General features: G+C 48.6%; 1 protein-coding gene across 1 annotated transcript; it reads left to right on the top strand.

The window, feature by feature from the left end:
• Window positions 1-339: 339 nt before the first annotated feature.
• On the top strand, window positions 340-18,581 carry gcn1 (GCN1 activator of EIF2AK4; the record flags this gene model as incomplete). The annotated part of the gene is made up of 58 exons (XM_083673282.1): window positions 340-357; window positions 1,045-1,147; window positions 1,305-1,368; window positions 1,638-1,769; window positions 1,961-2,069; window positions 2,230-2,328; window positions 2,474-2,608; window positions 2,708-2,776; window positions 2,952-3,060; window positions 3,276-3,350; window positions 3,437-3,565; window positions 3,742-3,792; window positions 3,989-4,087; window positions 4,187-4,360; window positions 4,503-4,655; window positions 4,840-4,932; window positions 5,039-5,114; window positions 5,279-5,438; window positions 5,541-5,730; window positions 5,881-6,005; window positions 6,153-6,331; window positions 6,499-6,592; window positions 6,685-6,798; window positions 6,898-7,096; window positions 7,218-7,367; window positions 7,490-7,671; window positions 7,868-7,948; window positions 8,082-8,225; window positions 8,315-8,439; window positions 8,626-8,815; window positions 8,951-9,021; window positions 9,219-9,384; window positions 9,563-9,757; window positions 9,927-10,173; window positions 10,287-10,408; window positions 10,560-10,674; window positions 10,841-11,020; window positions 11,164-11,384; window positions 11,504-11,572; window positions 11,656-11,794; window positions 11,965-12,161; window positions 12,278-12,420; window positions 12,556-12,673; window positions 12,820-13,035; window positions 13,208-13,372; window positions 13,486-13,647; window positions 13,818-13,910; window positions 14,545-14,688; window positions 14,869-15,138; window positions 15,277-15,390; window positions 15,493-15,723; window positions 15,838-16,031; window positions 16,129-16,243; window positions 16,598-16,694; window positions 16,882-17,030; window positions 17,184-17,294; window positions 17,493-17,714; window positions 17,841-18,581. 58 exons carry the CDS (start codon window positions 340-342, stop codon window positions 17,964-17,966), a joined length of 8,013 nt encoding a protein of 2,670 aa, XP_083529408.1. The 3' UTR covers window positions 17,967-18,581.
• Between the last annotated feature and the right edge of the window lie 105 nt (window positions 18,582-18,686).

The raw sequence follows: 18,686 nt of genomic DNA, 5'->3' as shown, positions 1-18,686 counted from the left end.
GTAATGTTGATTTGAATGGGAATACCAGTTTATGAACTGTATTTCAATACTGTCCGTCATCATCTACTTGTGTCATCTTTAAGCAGGAGAAAATAGAGATGAGGGGCAAAGAGGTTTAAGTATTAACGGGAGTCTGAATATCATCAATCAATTGGGAGGACATTAGTATGTAGTACCATCACAAACGTTCGTGCAGCAGTTTCAGATTCAGTAAATGTAAATCCTGAGACACGGCACTAGAGGGATACTGGTCTTTGACTACACTGCACACGTGGTGAACAGGCGTGTCATGACCCGGACGTAGCAGCCTAAAATTCTTCCTAGATCGAGACCGGCAAGATGGCAGCCGACACGCAGGTTTGTTTCGCTGATGTGTAAAATGGTGCTCAACCCTCTTGGATCATTCTGTCTACAAACCATTGTTAATACATAAGTTATTATATGAATGATGATGCTCTGAATATGACTGACTTTATGATTCACTAATAATATCGATAGTAGACACATAGCCAGCTAGCCTGGTAGCTACGATAGCTAGTAACTTTCTCACATCTCAGACGAAGAGAATACCGATAATGTTCGCGTTCGATGGGATAAGAGAGTAGATAACTACGTAAAACCTTTTACATTGCTAGCAGTTGACTTGTTAGTATAGTTTCTCACGCACACATATCGCAACATGCGTTGTCAACAGTAAGATGGCCGAGTTTTTAACAAGCCAAATTTAACTACCTCTATTAGTGCTAGTGATACTAACACCACATGATGTTGGTATTTGTTGGCAAGCCAAGAGGTATTTAACTTGATTGGAAAACGTGCTTGTACCATTTTCTGTTTTGCCATATACCAACTACCTTCCCTTTAAATGTTAGCTATGTACACCGTCCAGCAATCTGCTGTTTGGTTTTCTGTCTCATCAAACTGATGCCATTCAGAGCAGATTTCATGTCTAATCTGGATTAATGTCTAAAAGAGTGATAATGTAATTCACTACAAATATTATGACATGGCTGTCTTTTATTATGGATGTCTGTGTTACACAAGGTTTCAGATTCACTGAAGAAATTTGCTGTGAAAGTGACCACAGCCAGTGTGAAGGAGCGTAAGGAGGTTCTTGGGGAGTTGAAGCAAAGTTTAAATGGCAAAGGTAAGTAGACAGAGGCCTCAACTGTTAGGCTAAGTGTTTTGATCAGATATTAATCAGTGTCAGTCAAGTATATGCAACAATAGCAACTTAACTATTAAAGGTGTATTCAATTTGTCAGTAAAAACGAATTAATGGTACTGAATATGTCTCCTTACAGAACTACCAGAGCCAGCAGTCAAAGGACTGTGCAAGCTCTTCTGCCTCACTCCATACAGATATAGGTAGGTGCCATCTGTTTCTTCCTGCATGACTCATCTCCTCACTTCACTACCCATCTACAGTTACTACACTTTGTACTAATTCAACTAACTCCGACTTTAGCTGCTATTGTTACTATCCATTTTCCTCAGATTATTGTGTCTGCTGGGATACTACTTCATCCCACACTAACTAGCTTGTGGTGTACTGCTTCTCAGCATTCCCCAGGTATGCTTTGGGACATGTTGGTATTGTTGAGAGCTAAGATGAAAGCATACATGCACTCTTTCAGGGATGCTGCCTCTCGACGAGCCCTTATGTCTGTCATTGGCCTGTTGGCCGAGTCTCAGCCTGACATCCTAGCAAGCAGCCTTCTCCACTGCCTGCTCAACAGTGGAGTTATCAGCAAGAATGGGTCGCCCAGGTAGGCCATAGGGATAAGAAGAGAGCAAATATACAGACTGCTGTATATGCACATGTACCGTTTTCTAATATTGTTGGACAACATGTTTGAATTTCAGTTTTTTAAATTGTATACTTAAAAAACCTCATTCATTAAGTACCAAAGATCTGCTTCTCTTCACTTTATGTCCATTTTCTGCTGTATGTTGTCAGTAAGAGCACAGGCTCTGCTGCCTTCACCGGGATGGCCTGGACCTGCCTGCTGGTACGCACTGTGTTCTCTGCTCCAGAGAAAAGAGAGGGTCCTCTCTGGAAGAAACTGGTAAGTGAAAGAAGTCATTCTTTTAATTATGAATGCTTTCTAGTTCCACACCATTGGTGATGTGGTAAACAAAATATTTTTTCCTTTTGTAAATTCCACCCTATTTTCCTTTGTGATTTACTACATTTGCCTGCAATGCCCCTCTCTCTTTATCCAACAGATAGAGGTTCAGAGTCTGTTGCTGTCTGAGGTGGTGGGTGGAGCTCCAGCAACAGCCCTGAAGTCAACCCTGAAGAAATTGTGCCTCCTTTGGAAAGAGGTGAGGTTTTAGAGTAGGGGTCACTTATTTGAGTTTTGCTAAGGGAATAGGTGTGATGGTCTGCTACACTGTGGCACTCTAGTGAAGTGTATCAGCACTTTGTTGTGTGCTGTGATTAAGAATGCTACTTTGTTCTTTTCACTAGAACCCTGGACTGGCAGATCACTTTATCAGCACCCTGTTGAGTCTGGATCAGAACCCCAGCTCAATGGCTCTGCTGGGGGTGTGTCTGGACTTCTGCACAGCCCAGAAAGACATTGCCACCATAGAAAAGCATAAGGTGAGTCTGTCAGTGGATTTCATCCTATCAGATGAATGAATTTGTCTGAATGTTTTTATCATCTATATGATTGTAACCAAGTGTGTATGCTGTTTTCAGAGTGCCCTCCTAGACCTGTATGTGAAGTCAGTCCTTATGAGCAAGAGTAGACCCCATCAACACATACTGGTGAGTAGAGCTGGGGTTGGTTCAATATTGAGAAATTAATGTTAACGAATTAAAGAGAGGGCTTGGGGTTATATTATGTGTATTGTGAAGCAGGGTAGCTTTTGGGTGTTTCCTATTTTTTTGTTGTTGCAGAAGATGTATTCTCTGTGTAAGTTTGTATTTGGCCCCCCTGCAGGACAAGTGTGGTTCCCTGCTACGCCATGTGTCCCACTCTGAGTTCAAAGAGTTGCTGCTGCCGGCCCTGCAGAAGGCCATGCTCCGCAGTCCAGAGAACGCCATGCCAAGTGAGTAGAGGAGCTATTGTATTGGGAGGATTATGGTCTGATTTCACTCTCGGACGCTTTCTGTGTCAAATTGGGGCTCTTGTGTTTGTGTGTAATCACACTCTCTCCATAGTATATACTTGCAAATTCTATACTCACGCAACTCCTGTCCTTGTCTGTATTCAAAGCGGTTGTGTATAAGGTGTACTGACTATGTCCTTTCCTATCTCCCGCAGCCGTTTCCTGCCTACTGTCCTCAGTGACCCTTGACCTTAGTCAATATGCCATGGATATTGGAAAGGGCATTGCAAGTAAGTGACCTTTATAGATGTGGAAAACATTTAGCTGTGTGGGTGTGTGTATGTGTGTGTCATCAGGCTATGCTCTTGCCGTGCAGGCCAGCTGAAGGCCAATAACCCTCAGCTGATGGACCAGGCAGTCCAGGCCATGCAGAACCTGGCCCAGCAGTGCAGTGACCCCAGCGCCGTGCAGGATGTCGTCACCCACCTATTCAGCATCCTGGGAGGTAAGAATAAATAACTTCACCAAAGGAAATGTGTGTTGGACTCAATGTGTTGCTGTATTCAAGAGTATTCAAAAACTAGCCAAGTATAAATATTGCACAAAACCTCAATGTGAATGTAATGTACAGTGCAACATCTCTGCACCCTGTGCTGGACTGACAGAACTTTGTGTTTGCAGGGTCAGAGGGGAAGCTCACAGTGATCGCCCAGAAGATGAGCGTGCTGTCAGGTAACTTGTAATAATAATATAATAAACAACGTCATAAACCACTTGGTAACTTGGTGCTCTCATCACTGTCTTCTCATATTAACGCAGGGGATAGTTTGTGTGGTCAACACTCATGACTCGCAGTGTACAGTCTAGCAGACAGGAAGGTGTTGGCTCGTCTTCCCATTTAGACTTATTTTTGTCTTGACCTATGCAGGGATCGGTAGCTGCAGCCATCACGCCGTGTCAGGCACCTCCAGCCAAAGTCTCAGCTCTGCTGTCGCTGTGCTTTTCATCCCTTACCTGCAGCAAGAAGGTAAGAAAAAAAAAAAAAAAAGTTCTCTCTATCCCTCCTCCTTGCTCATTCCCTTCATCCATGTAGCTACGTTCTCATGTTGGGTTTCTCTTTTGTCAGTCCACGAGGGGACCCTGGTGCATGCCGTGTCAGTGCTGTCTCAGTGGAGTGGCCGGCTCACAGTGGAGGTCCCCACTGCTCTGCTTGACTGGCTGAAGAAGGCCTTCACCCTCAAGATCTCCACCTCCCTTGTCCGCCATGCATACCTGCAGGCCATGCTGGGGGCTTTCAAAGGTCAGTCAGCCATAACGTGTGGGGGTGTTTTTTCTTTTCTTTTTTTCTTTTTTTTTAACTTGAGTAACACACGTACCTGCATATGACTTAAAGAAAGCAGGAGACATAGTGTCATGCCCTGTTCCGTCTCTCCCCTTTCTAGGTGACACTCTGGCACAGGCGTCTGTGCTCGTGCCCCTCCTCCTCCAGACAGTGGAGAAGGCTGCAGCCCAGAACTCCCAGCATGCCCTCCTCACCGAGGGTGTGGCCGCGTCCGTTCTCCTGAGCCGACTGTCTCTGCTGGAGACACAGACAGGTGAGACTGGCGTCATGGTGACCCCACTGTTTTATCAGATGCATTGAGATCCCCTGCCCTGATTGGTCGTTGAATGAAGTTGGTCCTTGCTCCTTAGTTTGGAGACTGTTTGGGGTCAGGACAGGAGAAATGCATGCATAAGGAATGGTGTTGACCCTTGGGGGTGTGTTTGTCTTTGCTGCAGAGGCCAAGTTGGCAGGGTTCTGGAACCTGATCCTGGATGAGAAAAAGCCTTTATTCACCACCGAGAAGTTCCTCTCCCAGGCCACTGAGGATGGTGAGGCTTAACAGTACTTAGACATTTATGTAATACAAGATCAGTGAAACATGTTTGAAGACATGGACAGATCTTTAATATTAAATTCCCTCCTCTCTTACCCCAGCCCTATGCACAGTCCTGCTGCTGTGTGAGAGACTCTTCCTGGACCACTCCCACAGACTCACCAATGGCAAATCACAGTGAGTGGCTCTGCTGTAACACATATTTATTCCTACAGCATGATCTTACTTTATGAGTAAACCTTACTGTGTTAGTAAGTCTGCAAATTCTCATCGCCATTTAGATGTTTTCCTCTCTGTCGTGCTTCTTTAACGGTTGCCTCGTCACTTTTTTCTTCTGTTAGGATGTACCACCGTGCTGCAGTGGCCGTGCTGCTCTCTCGTTGTTGGCGTGTGCGGAAGCGGGCACAGCAGACCATGAAGAAGCTGCTCTCCTCTCTCGGCGGCTCTGGCCTGGCCCACAGCCTTCTGGGAGAACTTAGAGTAGTCATCAACAAACACCAAGTATGAATATTTGACTATGAAGATGATTTGATTGTTTTTTTTTCTTTTTGCATATTTGCAAATTGTTATTGACTATTCTTATATGATGTTGTCTGTCCCTAGGTGTTGCCTCAGGAGGCGCTGCAGACAGAGACAGGGGAGTTGTCAGAAGTGGGTCGTACCTACAGTCCTCCTCGTGTCCTGATGCAGGCGCTGTGTGTGGTGTGCTCTGCGGCAGGCCAGTGGAATGACCCTGCTGAGGCCAACAAAATGGCCATGGAAATCCTCATCGTTACGCACCATCCATCCATAGGTCTGCCTACTACAGCGTGTTTCACACTGCAAGCTGTCATTTTTATACTTGGATCACATATTCTTTCACTGTGCTAACTCTCTCCTCTCTGTCTTCTGTCCTCCCTCTCTTCCCTCTCTTCTCCACCTCCTCCCTTCTCATCCGGTATAGTTGCAGCACGGCCTGGGCTCTGGCCACACCTGCTGTGCGCCATGAAGATCAATGCTGTTGAGTTCATAGACAAGAACATGGAGAGCATTCTGCCACGCCTACTGGAGGCCAATGCTGACAATCAGGTCAGAGAATCAAACACACATGGACATCTTCATATCATAAAATGACACTCTCACACTTGCAAACCTGTGTGATTTAAGATAAGTGGTCTGTCATGTCCTGTACTCTGATTGGTTGTGTGATGGGTTGGTTGTCATGTGCTCTGTCAGGCGGTGAGGAATGCAGTCGGTGCCCTGTCCAGTCTCTCCCCCGCTAAGCTGCTCCCGCAGGTGATGGAGCGTGTGAACCAGTGGCTGTCCAACCCAGGGCTGCGACAGGTCACCCGGGAGGAGTACGCCATCATGCTCACCCCCGACGGAGAGCTCTACGATAAGAGCATCATCCAGAGGTACAGCTCCACCTCACTGTGTATTACAAAGGGGTTTATCACTATAGCTTGAGCAAGTATATACAGCAAGTATATTGATCCACTCCATGTGTATTTCTTGCTCATGTCAGTGTTATTGAGTCATTTCACTAATATCTCCCTTCTTACCATCCGTCCGTCCTGTGCAGTGCCCAGCAGGAGAGCACTAAGAAAGGCAACCTGAAGAGAGAGAACAAGGCCTACTCCTTTAAGGAGCAGATCATTGAGCTGGAGCTTCAAGAGGTGGGTTTATCATGGAATCATGACATAATAAAGTGGAGTTATCATGGTGGTGGTAATCCCTTACCCGTCATCTGTGTTGTCATCGCTTTTAGGAGATCAAAAAGAAGAAAGGCATCAAAGACGAGGTGCAGCTGACCAGCAAGCAGAAGGAGATGATGCAAAGCCAGCTTGAGAAAGAAGCCAGCATTCGCAAGAGACTTCAAGGGGTATGTCAATGGCCAGATTCCCATCTCAAATTCTCAGATTTCTGAAACGTTGAATCGTGTCATTTGACCGGTTATTGACTCTTGACTGATCACTGACAGTTGGACATGGAGCTGCAGTGTGCCATGGGCCTGCTGGAGGCAGTGTTGATCGAGAGATCCCTGCACCTCTCCTGGCAGCTCCCTGAGATCCTCCAGGTCTTACTGCCTCTTCTGCAATCCCCCCTGGCCGCCCCACGTGTGCAATCTGCCTTCCTGGACATAGGCGCCTGCCTGATGCCCAAGGATCTTCAAAACTTGGGTAAAGAGACTGACGCTTACATTCTACCCTCCCCTTTTCCTTCATTCACTGACCGCACCACAGCCATCTGTCATCATCTCCCTGTATCCTCTACTTATACTCTTCTCCCCCTCATCTACAGCTGTGCTGGTGGGTCAGGTGACCCTGCGGCTGCTGAAACCTGAGTGTGATCTGGACAAGGCGTGGGGAGAGGAGGATTTAGACACCGCCACCCAGCGCACTGTTCTGCTGCTGCACACACACACTGTCCCTCAAAGAGACAGCAAGACTGGTAAAGACCCCCATATACAGTACACGCAGTATACATCCTACGCAGAGACCAGACGTACACTGTCACATACAACCCTACAATGAGTAGAATGTTTTGGCCTAATGTTCTCTCCCTTTTTTTAGGCATGGTTCCCTTCTCTGCCCCAGCCTTCTCCTTCTGTTTCCCCCTGCTCAACATCGTGCTCAGGGAGTCCTCCGGCAACGCTGAGGACACAGAGGCCATGCAGGTTCGCGCTCTGCAGGTCATCAATGAGCACGCTGAACTCCGCTCTGCCAGTGACAACCCAGACACACTCATCGATGAGGTAAGGGTGTCCATCTGTCTGTCAGGCAGTCTTTTCACACATGTGCCACTCTGTCCTGAAAGACACTCTGGTGAATGAAATGGGCTCTCCCTTCAATCTATTCTACTGTCCTTCTCTTTCCTCTTTAGCTGATGGCTGTTGTAGAGTTAATAACTTAATGTATTGTATAGCTGATGAGTGTGTCGTTGTCTCTCAGCTTGGCCCTGAGCTGCTCCCACGTGTCACCATGCTGCTGCTCCTGACCAGGGTGATCTCCACTGCAGCCCCCAGACTACAGGTACACAGACTACATGCATACAGTACATTCCTGTACGTTTGTGTCTTCTCAGGGAAATGCTTACCAATAAAACGGACAAATTGTGTCACCTATATGAGTGTTGACCTCTGTGCTTGTGTGTTTTGTGTTTCAGGTGCTGGCGGCTCAGTGTCTGACAGCAGTGTGTGGCAGTGCAGGTGGAGGAAAAGGCTGTGCTCTGGCTGAGCAGGCGGAGATAGACGTCCTTCTGGAAGCTCTGCTTTCCCCTTGCTTCTCCGTGCGCGACGCTGCCCTCAGGGTGAGCACCAAACCTGCCATGTACAACAGACTGTGTGTGCGTGTTCGTGCATGTTTGTGTGTTAATCTACCATCTCACCATCTGCCCAGGGCCTGTTGGAGATGGAGCTGGCCCTGCCTACAGAAAGTTCTGATGCCAGTGGGCTGAGTGTATTACGCCGCCTGTGGGTTTCCAGGTTTGATGTGGAGGAGGAGGGCAGAGCACTGGCTGAGAAGTGAGTAGCTATCTCATGTCCTAGCAAAACATCATATTATACCCTCGCTTCACAAAAGCTTGGCTTGGGGGGTGTAATATCTGGCCTCTTTAGAGTGACTATTATGCACTTACTGTAGCTCTCCTCCCCTGTGGCTTTGCTGCAGTGACTGAGCATATGCCTCTCTCCTCTCCCCTGTGTCCCCAGGCTGTGGGAGTCCTTGTGTCTGGAGCTGGTCCCTGAGCTCTGCTCTCTGCTCATCGGAGATGTCACCCACCATGAGGAGGCTGTGCGCACGGCTGGAGCTGAGGCTCTGTCCAGCGCCGTGTCTGAGTACCGCGACCAGTCCCCCACTGTCCTGGGCCAGCTCACTGAGCTCTATCACGAGAAACTCTACGTGAGTCTCCCTCCCTGGGCCAGCTCAGGAATACCTCTCAATCCCTGCTTGGAATTAGGAGTTGTGTAAAGTTGGAAAAGAGAACCACCACAGTCATTGTAAGATAGTGTTGTGTTTTTTTAATTTTTTTAACAGAGGCCCCCTCCTGTCCTGGACGCTTTAGGACGAGTCATCTCTGAACAGCCACCTGATCAATGGGAGGCCAGGTAAGAGAAGCCACTGCCATTCTCTACTGAAACTGAAAGTTTATTCAATGGTCTATTAAGAGTGTACAGTTAGTAAAATGGAATGTTTGACACTGGATTAGTGTCAACCCTTGCAATATCCAACTCATTCCTATTGGAGATGATTTTTGCCTGTACTTTGGACAAGCTGGTGTGTAATTGTCTGTCTCTCTCTGCAGGTGTGGAATCGCCCTGGCTCTGAACAAGCTCTCCCAGTACCTAGATGAACCCCAGGTCACCCCTCTCTTCTTGTTCTTTGTCCCTGATGCTCTGAATGACCGCCACGCAGAGGTGCGACGCTGCATGCTGGACGCTGCACTCTCCGGCCTCAACACACACGGAAAGGTATGAAACACTGCAGCTCACAACCTCCCACTCCTATGTGTTCATTATTAGCGCCCCCATACAACCAGATTGATCCACCCTCTAGACCTGATTGCTCTTCTCTTGACTGACCTCTTCTAACATTATGCAGTGTATCTTTATTGTGATTGACTGGCCTGTGCTCTGTGTTGTGTTGCAGGACAATGTTACTTCCCTGCTGCCCGTGTTTGAGGAGTTCCTCAAGAACGCCCCCCAGGACGCCAGCTATGACTCTGTACGCCAGAGTGTGGTCATCCTTATGGGGTCTCTGGCCAAACATCTGGACAAAAGTGACCCCAAGGTCAAACCCATTGTGGCCAAGCTCATCACAGCGCTCTCCACACCATCACAACAGGTACTGTACAATCTCCACCAACTCTTCCATTCTATATATCAGTCCTTGAAACCCTTGTATTGTTATTGTCTCTACATTTTAAGTGGTTATCCATGTATCTGTGGCATTAGCCTCAGCCGTGCTGAAGGCGTCACTGAGGTGTTAATATTGTGTTAATATTGTCCTTCAGGTCCAGGAGTCTGTGGCCAGCTGCCTGCCCCCCCTGGTCCCTGCCATCAAGGAGGATGCTGCAGGGATAGTGCGTAACCTTCTGCAGCTGCTGCTGGAGAGTGATAAGTATGCTGAGAGGAAGGGAGCAGCCTATGGCCTGGCTGGCCTGGTCAAAGGCCTGGGCATCCTGGCCCTCAAGCAGCAGGAAATCATGGCCACACTGACTGACGCCATCCAAGATAAGAAGAACTTCAGACGCAGAGAGGGTAAGTGACACCTAGTCAGTTGGTAAACCCTGCTTCAAGGCCATGGTTTTGTTTTTGTTCCTGTGCTAAATGTGGTGCGGCATTTTAACAGCTATTGATCTGCCTCTCCTCAGGTTCCCTGTTTGCCTTTGAGATGCTGTGTAACATGCTGGGGAAGCTGTTTGAGCCCTATGTGGTCCATGTCCTGCCCCACCTCCTGCTCTGCTTCGGGGACGGGAACCAGTATGTCAGAGAGGTACAGTGACATTTCATATCCCTCTATTTTCTCTCATTCCATTCTTATCCCCCCCTCTCACCTCATCCTTCTCTTATATTCCATTCACTCCCATTCTTTGACGTGTAACCACCTGCTGGTCTGTTTAACGTCCCTGCACTCACTTCCCCAGGCAGCAGATGACTGTGCCAAGGCGGTGATGAGGAACCTGAGTGCTCACGGGGTGAAGCTGGTGCTGCCCTCCCTGTTGGTGGCTCTGGAGGAGGAGTCTTGGAGGACCAAAGCAGGTGAGGGACCACTACATCATGGGCCTTTTAGAAAGCTGCCCCACACTGAGGACTTCACCATTCAGGAATCAGCCTTATTTCTGTAGGTTGCTCCCAATATTAATCCACCTCCCCATATCATGTCCTCCCTCCTCTACACTCTCTCTCTCTCTCTCTCTCGCTCCAGGTTCTGTGGAGCTCCTGGGTGCCATGGCTTTCTGTGCCCCTAAGCAGCTGTCGTCCTGCCTACCCAGCATCGTGCCCAAGCTGACAGAGGTGCTGACTGACTCCCACGTTAAAGTGCAGAAGGCTGGCCAGCAGGCCCTCAGGCAGATTGGCTCTGTCATCCGAAATCCTGAGATCCTGGGTAAGATCAGAGATATGGCTGTAGAAATAGGGAATTGGCTTAGAGCAGGAAGCAACCAATTAAGTAAGATGAGACACTTGCAGGATTAAGCACAGATTTGTATTTGTTATAGACTCTTAACAGTGCTTCTTTTCTCCTCTCAGCCATAACCCCCATCTTGCTGGATGCCCTCACTGACCCGTCCCGTAGGACCCACCACTGCCTGCAGACTCTGCTGGACACCAAGTTTGTCCATTTCATCGACGCCCCCTCCCTGGCCCTTATCATGCCCATCGTCCAGAGGGCCTTCCAGGACCGCTCCACCGACACTCGCAAGATGGCCGCCCAGATCATCGGCAACATGTATTCCCTCACCGACCAGAAGGTACGCAGCACCACTGCCACTCAGTTACATTGTTGTCAATGTTGATCTTCTCAAATGCTTGTGTATGTATGATGGACCTGTATGTTTCTCATGGTTTCTTATGTGTCTTTGTGTTCCAGGACCTGTCCCCATACCTTCCCAGTGTCATCCCTGGACTCAAGGCCTCTCTGCTGGACCCAGTGCCGGAGGTGTGTGTCATGATTCAGCTACACAGCAAACATGTCACTGTGGTTTGGTTTCCCCGTGCTAACCCATCCTCTCCTCTCCAAAGGTGCGTACAGTCTCAGCCAAGGCCCTGGGTGCCATGGTGAAGGGGATGGGAGAGTCTGCCTTCGATGACCTGCTGCCCTGGCTCATGGAGACCCTGGCGTCTGAGCAGAGCTCTGTGGACCGCTCTGGAGCTGCCCAAGGTTGGTCCTTCTCCTGCCTGTCCTTCACCCTCCTACCAGCAGAGGGCAGAACACAAAAGCAGTAGAATCTGTAGAAGTTGCACTGATTTTATCAGTGATGGGACTCAGGTCCCCTACATGCCATCATGTATGTAGTAGTGACTGAGCTGCCCCCCCTATCCTCTCCCCAGGTCTGGCTGAGGTGATGGCTGGACTGGGAGTGGAGAAGCTGGACAAGCTGATGCCAGACGTGGTAGCAACGGCCTGCAAGGTGGACATTGCCTCCCACGTCCGAGATGGTTACATCATGATGTTCATCTACCTGCCACTTACCTTCGGAGAAAGGTTCACCCCCTACGTTGGCCCCATCATTCCTTGCATCCTCAAGGTATGGAGCTGTCTTATCCCACACTGTGGTGCTCTCAAATGACTCTTTCTTTCTCACCATCTCTCTCTTTCTGTCGAGTAGTACTGACCAATCTCCTTCTCTCCTGTGTGTTTCAGGCTCTTGCTGATGAGAATGAGTATGTGAGGGACACTGCACTGCGGGCTGGCCAGCGCATCATCAGCATGTACGCTGAGACTGCCATCGCTCTGCTGCTGCCTGAGCTGGAACAGGGCCTGTTTGACGACCTGTGGAGGATCAGGTTAGACATGAACACACAAACACAATGTTATTTAGTCCAGGACTAGGCTTAATCTGTGTCTGGGAAACCGGAGCAGAGTGTGCAATGCTTTACGTCAGTGATAGTCAACCGTGACATGTTTTTGCTGGTCCACAGGTTCAGCTCAGTGCAGCTGTTGGGAGACCTGCTCTTCCACATCTCTGGAGTTACAGGCAAGATGACCACAGAGACCGCCTCCGAGGATGACAACTTTGGAACAGCACAGTCCAACAAGGTATTGTATTTTGCCTGGCCTTTGTATGATATTCACTACTCTATAGGTAATTTAGTTGTCAATGTATTATTATGGCAGATTTCCAAATGATAGATGTAGACTGTTGAATGGATGTAGTGTTGGTGCTAAGCTCTTGTCTCCCACAGGCGATCATTGGGGCCCTGGGTGCGGAACGCCGTAACCGGGTCCTCTCTGGCCTCTACATGGGCCGCTCAGACACCCAGCTGGTGGTGCGACAAGCCTCCCTCCACGTGTGGAAGATCGTGGTGTCCAACACTCCCCGCACCCTGCGAGAGATCCTGCCCACCCTCTTTACCCTGCTCCTGGGCTTCCTGGCCTCCACCTGCCCTGACAAAAGAACGGTACTGCTCCATACGTCTGCTCTCTCACAACCACCCAGCTCTCACACTTGCTTAGTTCAACTCTGTTTACATGGACATTGGTGGCACAATGTCTCAGATAACTCCAATTCTTGTGCAGTGCATATCCATGTGAAATACAACGTTGACTCAATGTATGGGTGTGTGGTTGTAGATCGCTGCCCGGACACTTGGAGACCTGGTGAGGAAGCTGGGAGAGAAGATCCTACCAGAGATCATTCCCATCCTGGAGGAGAGTTTGCGCTCAGAGAAGAGTGACGAGAGACAGGGCGTGTGCATTGGCCTCAGCGAGATCATGAAATCCACCAGCAGGGATGCGGTCAGTCACTAAATGCTGTTGTAATATGTTCACTAATTTCTCCTTCAATGTGTTTGGATTGTGAGCCTGTTATGGTAGAGCATTATGGTGAAGTGTGTGTGTTTTGTGTCCAGGTGCTGGTGTTCTCAGAGTCCTTGGTTCCCACGGTGAGGAAGGCTCTCTGTGACCCTCTGGAAGAGGTACGTGAGGCTGCAGCCAAAACCTTTGAGCAGCTCCACGCCACCATCGGTCACCAAGCATTGGACGACATCCTGCCTGCCCTGCTCAAGCAGCTGGTGAGATATGCGTGTGCACACCCACACACACATACTTGCACTCCCACACAAATCCACTTCACCACTAAAATGTGTTTGTATCCTTACATGCAGTACAGCAATACTAAAGCTATTGTGGAGAGGACTAGCTGTGAAATAGAGTATCAATGTTAATATGACTCTCTTACCAGGATGATGAGGAGACTTCTGAGTTTGCCCTGGATGGCCTGAAACAGGTGATGGCAGTGAAGAGTCGCTCTGTGCTGCCTTACCTGGTGCCCAAGGTGAGCTGTCCATACATGTCTGAACATCTGTTTTGTGTATACACTCACCGAACACTATTAGGAACACCTGTACACCTTCTCATGGTGGAGGTGGTGTAATGGTGTGGGGAATGTTTTCTTGGCACACTTTGGGCCCGTTAATATCAATCATCGCTTGAATGCTACAGCCTATTTGAGTATTGTTGCTGACCATGTGCATCCCTTCATGGCCACAATTTACCCATCATCTAATGGCTACTTCCAACATGATAATGCACCATGTCATAAAGCAAAAGTTGTCTCAAACTGGTTTCATGAACATGACAATGAGTTCAGTGTTCTTCAGTGGCCTTCCCAGTCACTGGATCTGAATCCAATAGAACACATTTGGAATGTGGTAGAACAGGAGATTCACAGCTGGAAAGTGCACCTGAAAAATCTGCAGAATTGTGTGATGCAATCATGTCATCATGGACCAGAATCTCAAAAGAATGTTTCCAACATCTTGTGGAATCAATGGCACGAAGAATTGAGGCTGTTTTGAGAGCAAAGGGAGGCCCTACCCAGTATTAGTATAGTGTTCCTAATAAAGTGTTTGGTGAGTGTAATTCTGTGTGACTGTGTACTGATTGCTGTCCCCCGCTCCTTCTCATAGCTGACGGCCCCTCCAGTGAACACACGTGTGCTGGCCTTCCTGTCTGCTGTGGCTGGAGATGCTCTCACACGCCACCTGGGGGTCATCCTGCCCGCCCTGCTCTCCTCTCTCAAAGACAAGCTGGGCACTGAGGAAGGAACACAGGTAACCACAACATTCTCTATGATGGCTGCAAAGCTTTAGCTTTGCAATCATACTATTACTTTTCATGGGGTTGTGGAATGATACAGCAGAAAATGCAGACCCTTTTAGCAATGCAGACCCTCTTATAAATAAGAGCTCTTATGTGTCAAGGCTCATATAAGCACTGTTGTCCCCCTCCAGGAGCTGTGCAACTGCCAGACAATGATCCTGTCAGTGGAGGATGAGGTGGGCCAGCGCATCATCATAGATGACCTGCTGGATGCCACGCGGGGGACAGACCCTGGCGTCAGACAGGCTTCTGTCACCATCCTCAACGCCTACTTCGCCCGCACGCGCCTGGACTACAGCGTCCACACACGCAACCTGCTGTCCGGCCTCATCCGCCTCCTCAACGACTCCAACCCTGAGGTCCTGGTCCAGAGCTGGGACACCATCAACTCCATCACCAAGGTTAGCACCACCACCACACTGACACAAACTCATTCCCAGTGGCTGTGGTGTAGTGCAGAGGTTATCTATGCCCAGTGGTTATTTACGTCACATTTGTGTGTGAGGGAGTACTGAATGTATCCTTCTTTGTGCGTGTAGAAACTGGACGCTGGCAGCCAGCTGGCTCTGATTGATGACCTGCACAGAGACATCCGCTCAGTCGCTGCAGAGGTCAAGGGTGAGACCCTGCCTGGGTTCTGTCTGCCCAAGAAGGTAAGGCCTGTCCTCCTGAAGCGTTCAGATCTAAAATGTCTACAAGGGTCACGTTCAAACCTCCACTCATCTCCCCCTCTCCATCTCTCTCCTCTTTCTCAGGGTGTGACCTGCATCCTGCCTGTGCTGAGGGAGGGGGTGTTGACAGGCAGCCCGGAGCAGAAGGAGGAGGCCGCACGAGCCCTGGGTGGAGTCATCAAGCTGACCTCGCCCGAGGCTCTCAGACCATCTGTGGTCAACATCACAGGACCGCTCATCCGTATCCTGGGTGACCGCTTTGCATGGACTGTGAAGACCGCTCTGCTGGAGACACTCACCCTGTTGCTGGCCAAGGTCAGTGCTGTTGTTGAGTGGATCCACTGTTGACCGGGCCTCTGTAGGTCCCTGCTAGAGGTTGATGGTTGGTGTCTATCTGTGGCCCTGACCCTGTTCCCCTGTCCCCTCCAGGTGGGCATAGCCCTGAAGCCCTTCCTGCCACAGCTCCAGACCACCTTCCTGAAGGCTCTGCAGGACACCAGCCGGGCGGTGAGGCTGCGGGCTGCAGAGGCTCTGGGTCAGCTGGTCTCCATCCACAGCAAGGTGGACCCCCTCTTCACTGAGCAGCTCTCTGCCATCCGCACTGCTGAGGACTCTGGAGTCAGGTAGGCACAGCTCCATGCCTGTCTAGAATGAGCAGCAACTCCAGCAGTTGGATATATTCTCAAAGAAAACTCTGCTCTGTCCTCTGGCCTTTCTCAGGGAGACCATGCTACAAGCCTTACGGTTCGTCATCCAGGGTGCAGGGTCAAAAGTGGATCCAGCCATCCGCAAGAACATCACCACCACATTGCTAGGCATGCTGGGACATGATGAGGTATGACTTATGAGTATGAGTAGATATACTGCAGCATGTAAAAGCAAGAGATTCTTTGAAGTAGCCTAAGGCTCTGTGATAGTTGCTTCAATGACTAACAATGAAAAATCCCAGTTTTTATTTTGTTAAAAATGTTGACTTATCTGTTATAAGGTCATATTCTGGTTCATTTTTCAGTCATCTTAGAGAGTGCTGTCTTATTAGAGAATGAGTGCTGCACTCCTTTCATCAGACTTAACATCCGGCAGTCTGGGCAGGATGTGGTTTGATGAACAGGTTTTTTGGGGCTTCTTTTTAACCAACTGCATATACAATCTCGTGTGTGTGTGTGTGTGTGTGTGTGTGTGTGTGTAGGATGCTACTCGCATGTCTTCTGCAGGCTGTGTTGGTGAGCTGTGTGCCTTCCTGTCTGAGGAGGAGCTAAGGACTGTGTTACTTCAGCACGTCCTGGGTAAGCACCTAGATACTGTCGCACCATACTATCTCATACACAGTACGTGTTATACAGCACAAGTACTCTTCATTTTAGACTCATGAGAAGCTAATTTGTTCATAGTCTTTCACACTTTACCCTGTCTCCATTTCGACCATGTTAAAGACATTACCTAAGCTATTAAACGTCCCTTTCCTTTCCTTAGCTGACATTTCAGGCGTGGACTGGATGGTGCGTCATGGCCGTTGCCTTGCCCTGGCCATTGCGGTCAAGTCTGCCCCTGAGCAGCTATGTGTGGAGGAGTACAGTGCCACTGTGACAGAAGCCATCTTGGCCAGTGCCACCGCAGACAGGGTAAGAAAATGTATTCGGTCAGATCGGATTGGCTACTGCCAACTACTCTCACTGTTCAATCAAGCTGTGTAAGGATTGGCTCACCAAGCCCCTGCCCCGCCTGCCTCTCCTTCCCCTGTCTGAAATACTGCTGTGTTCTGTCCTCTCCCCCAGATCCCCATAGCCACTAGTGGGATCAGAGCCCTGGGCTACCTCATGAGGCATCAGCTCAGAACAGAAGGAGAAAGTGCCATATCACAGCGCATCATCACACAGTTTGTCAAGGTAACGCAGGAGTGTGTGCTCCTTCAGCTGATATCCTTGGATGGCTTTTTTATCAGCTCTAATTTACACATGCCAGAAATATTGATGTTTTGTTTAACACTTACAAACATAATTTGTTAGAACAATCCTTATGAACAAAAGTTATGTGCGCCACTGAGTATGTCAGTGACTTCACCTCTCTCCCTGCCCCCCCCACAGTCTCTCCAGAACCAGTCCAGTGACATCAGGCTGGTGTCAGAGCGGGTGTTGTGGTGGGTGTTTAAGGAACCAGCTACGCCCTCTCTGGAGCCCGCTATGATCAAGCCTCTGCTGAAGAGTCTGCTAGACAACACCAAGGACAAGAACACTAGCGTGAGAGCCCAGAGCGAACACACCATCGTCAGTCTGCTCCGACTGCGCCAGGGGGAGGAGACCATGCAGGTCAGTGCTCAGACTTGGGACAAACACACACACACACACAGTAATCATCCACACAGTATTATTATGGAGATATACTTAATATTGACTAATATCCCATCATGTGCTGCATTGTTTTTGGGCTTTCAGAGCGTTAGTGCCATCCTTGATTCTGCTAGCAATGACCTGATGTCGGAATGCCACCGCCGATCCCTGAAGAAGATTGCCAGCTCTTCAGACTCCAATGAGGAGATCGACGACACCATCCTCACGTGAGGGACAGGACTGAACCAGACATGATCAATCTATACTGTTGCTCGTATACTCAGAAAAGACCTCCACAGCAATCGAGAGAGAAGATGTTACCAACACCTTTGGAGAGCACTCTTACACACACACACACACACACACACACACATCCCGGTGTACTCAGTGTTACCCATGGACCAAGGAAGAGATGGATAGAGTATGGACTTGCAACCCTGCATATTCCTCCGTGAATTTATTAAATTTTTCTCCTTGTTTTAGTGGCACTATGAACCCCAATTTATAACATTTGTTTTATTTCACACTGTGTGGTCAAAACTCTTGAATGAGCTTGCTGCACAAATAAAGTATTTTGTGCCAATTCTATTTTGACATTTAAATGTGTATTCAATGTCCCTCTGATTTTATTGGATTTATTTGGAGCATAACTGAAATCAGTGTAACAAAGCAACAGTCATAAGTTCTTCCCCTTCTTTTCCTCTTGGTTTTATCACTTTACTTTTGTGTGTGTGTGTGAGAGAGAGTTTTGTGGGGAAAGCAACCAGCTGTTATGATAAGTTGATATTCTTATCTATCATACGGTTGTAAAAAGACAATGCAAATAAAAGATTTGATTTGACCATGGTTTTCACTGTCTGAATAAATCAACCACTGGGAATCATTTGTTCTGGGCAAAGGACAGTAGGTGGGTAATATGTTTGTACGGAGAAATGCCTCTGGCCTGCATGA

The sequence above is a fragment of the Argentina silus genome, assembly GCF_951799395.1.
Source record: "Argentina silus genome assembly, chromosome: 7".
NCBI classification, from domain to species: domain Eukaryota; kingdom Metazoa; phylum Chordata; class Actinopteri; order Argentiniformes; family Argentinidae; genus Argentina; species Argentina silus.
This window is presented reverse-complemented; position numbering and strand designations above follow the sequence as displayed.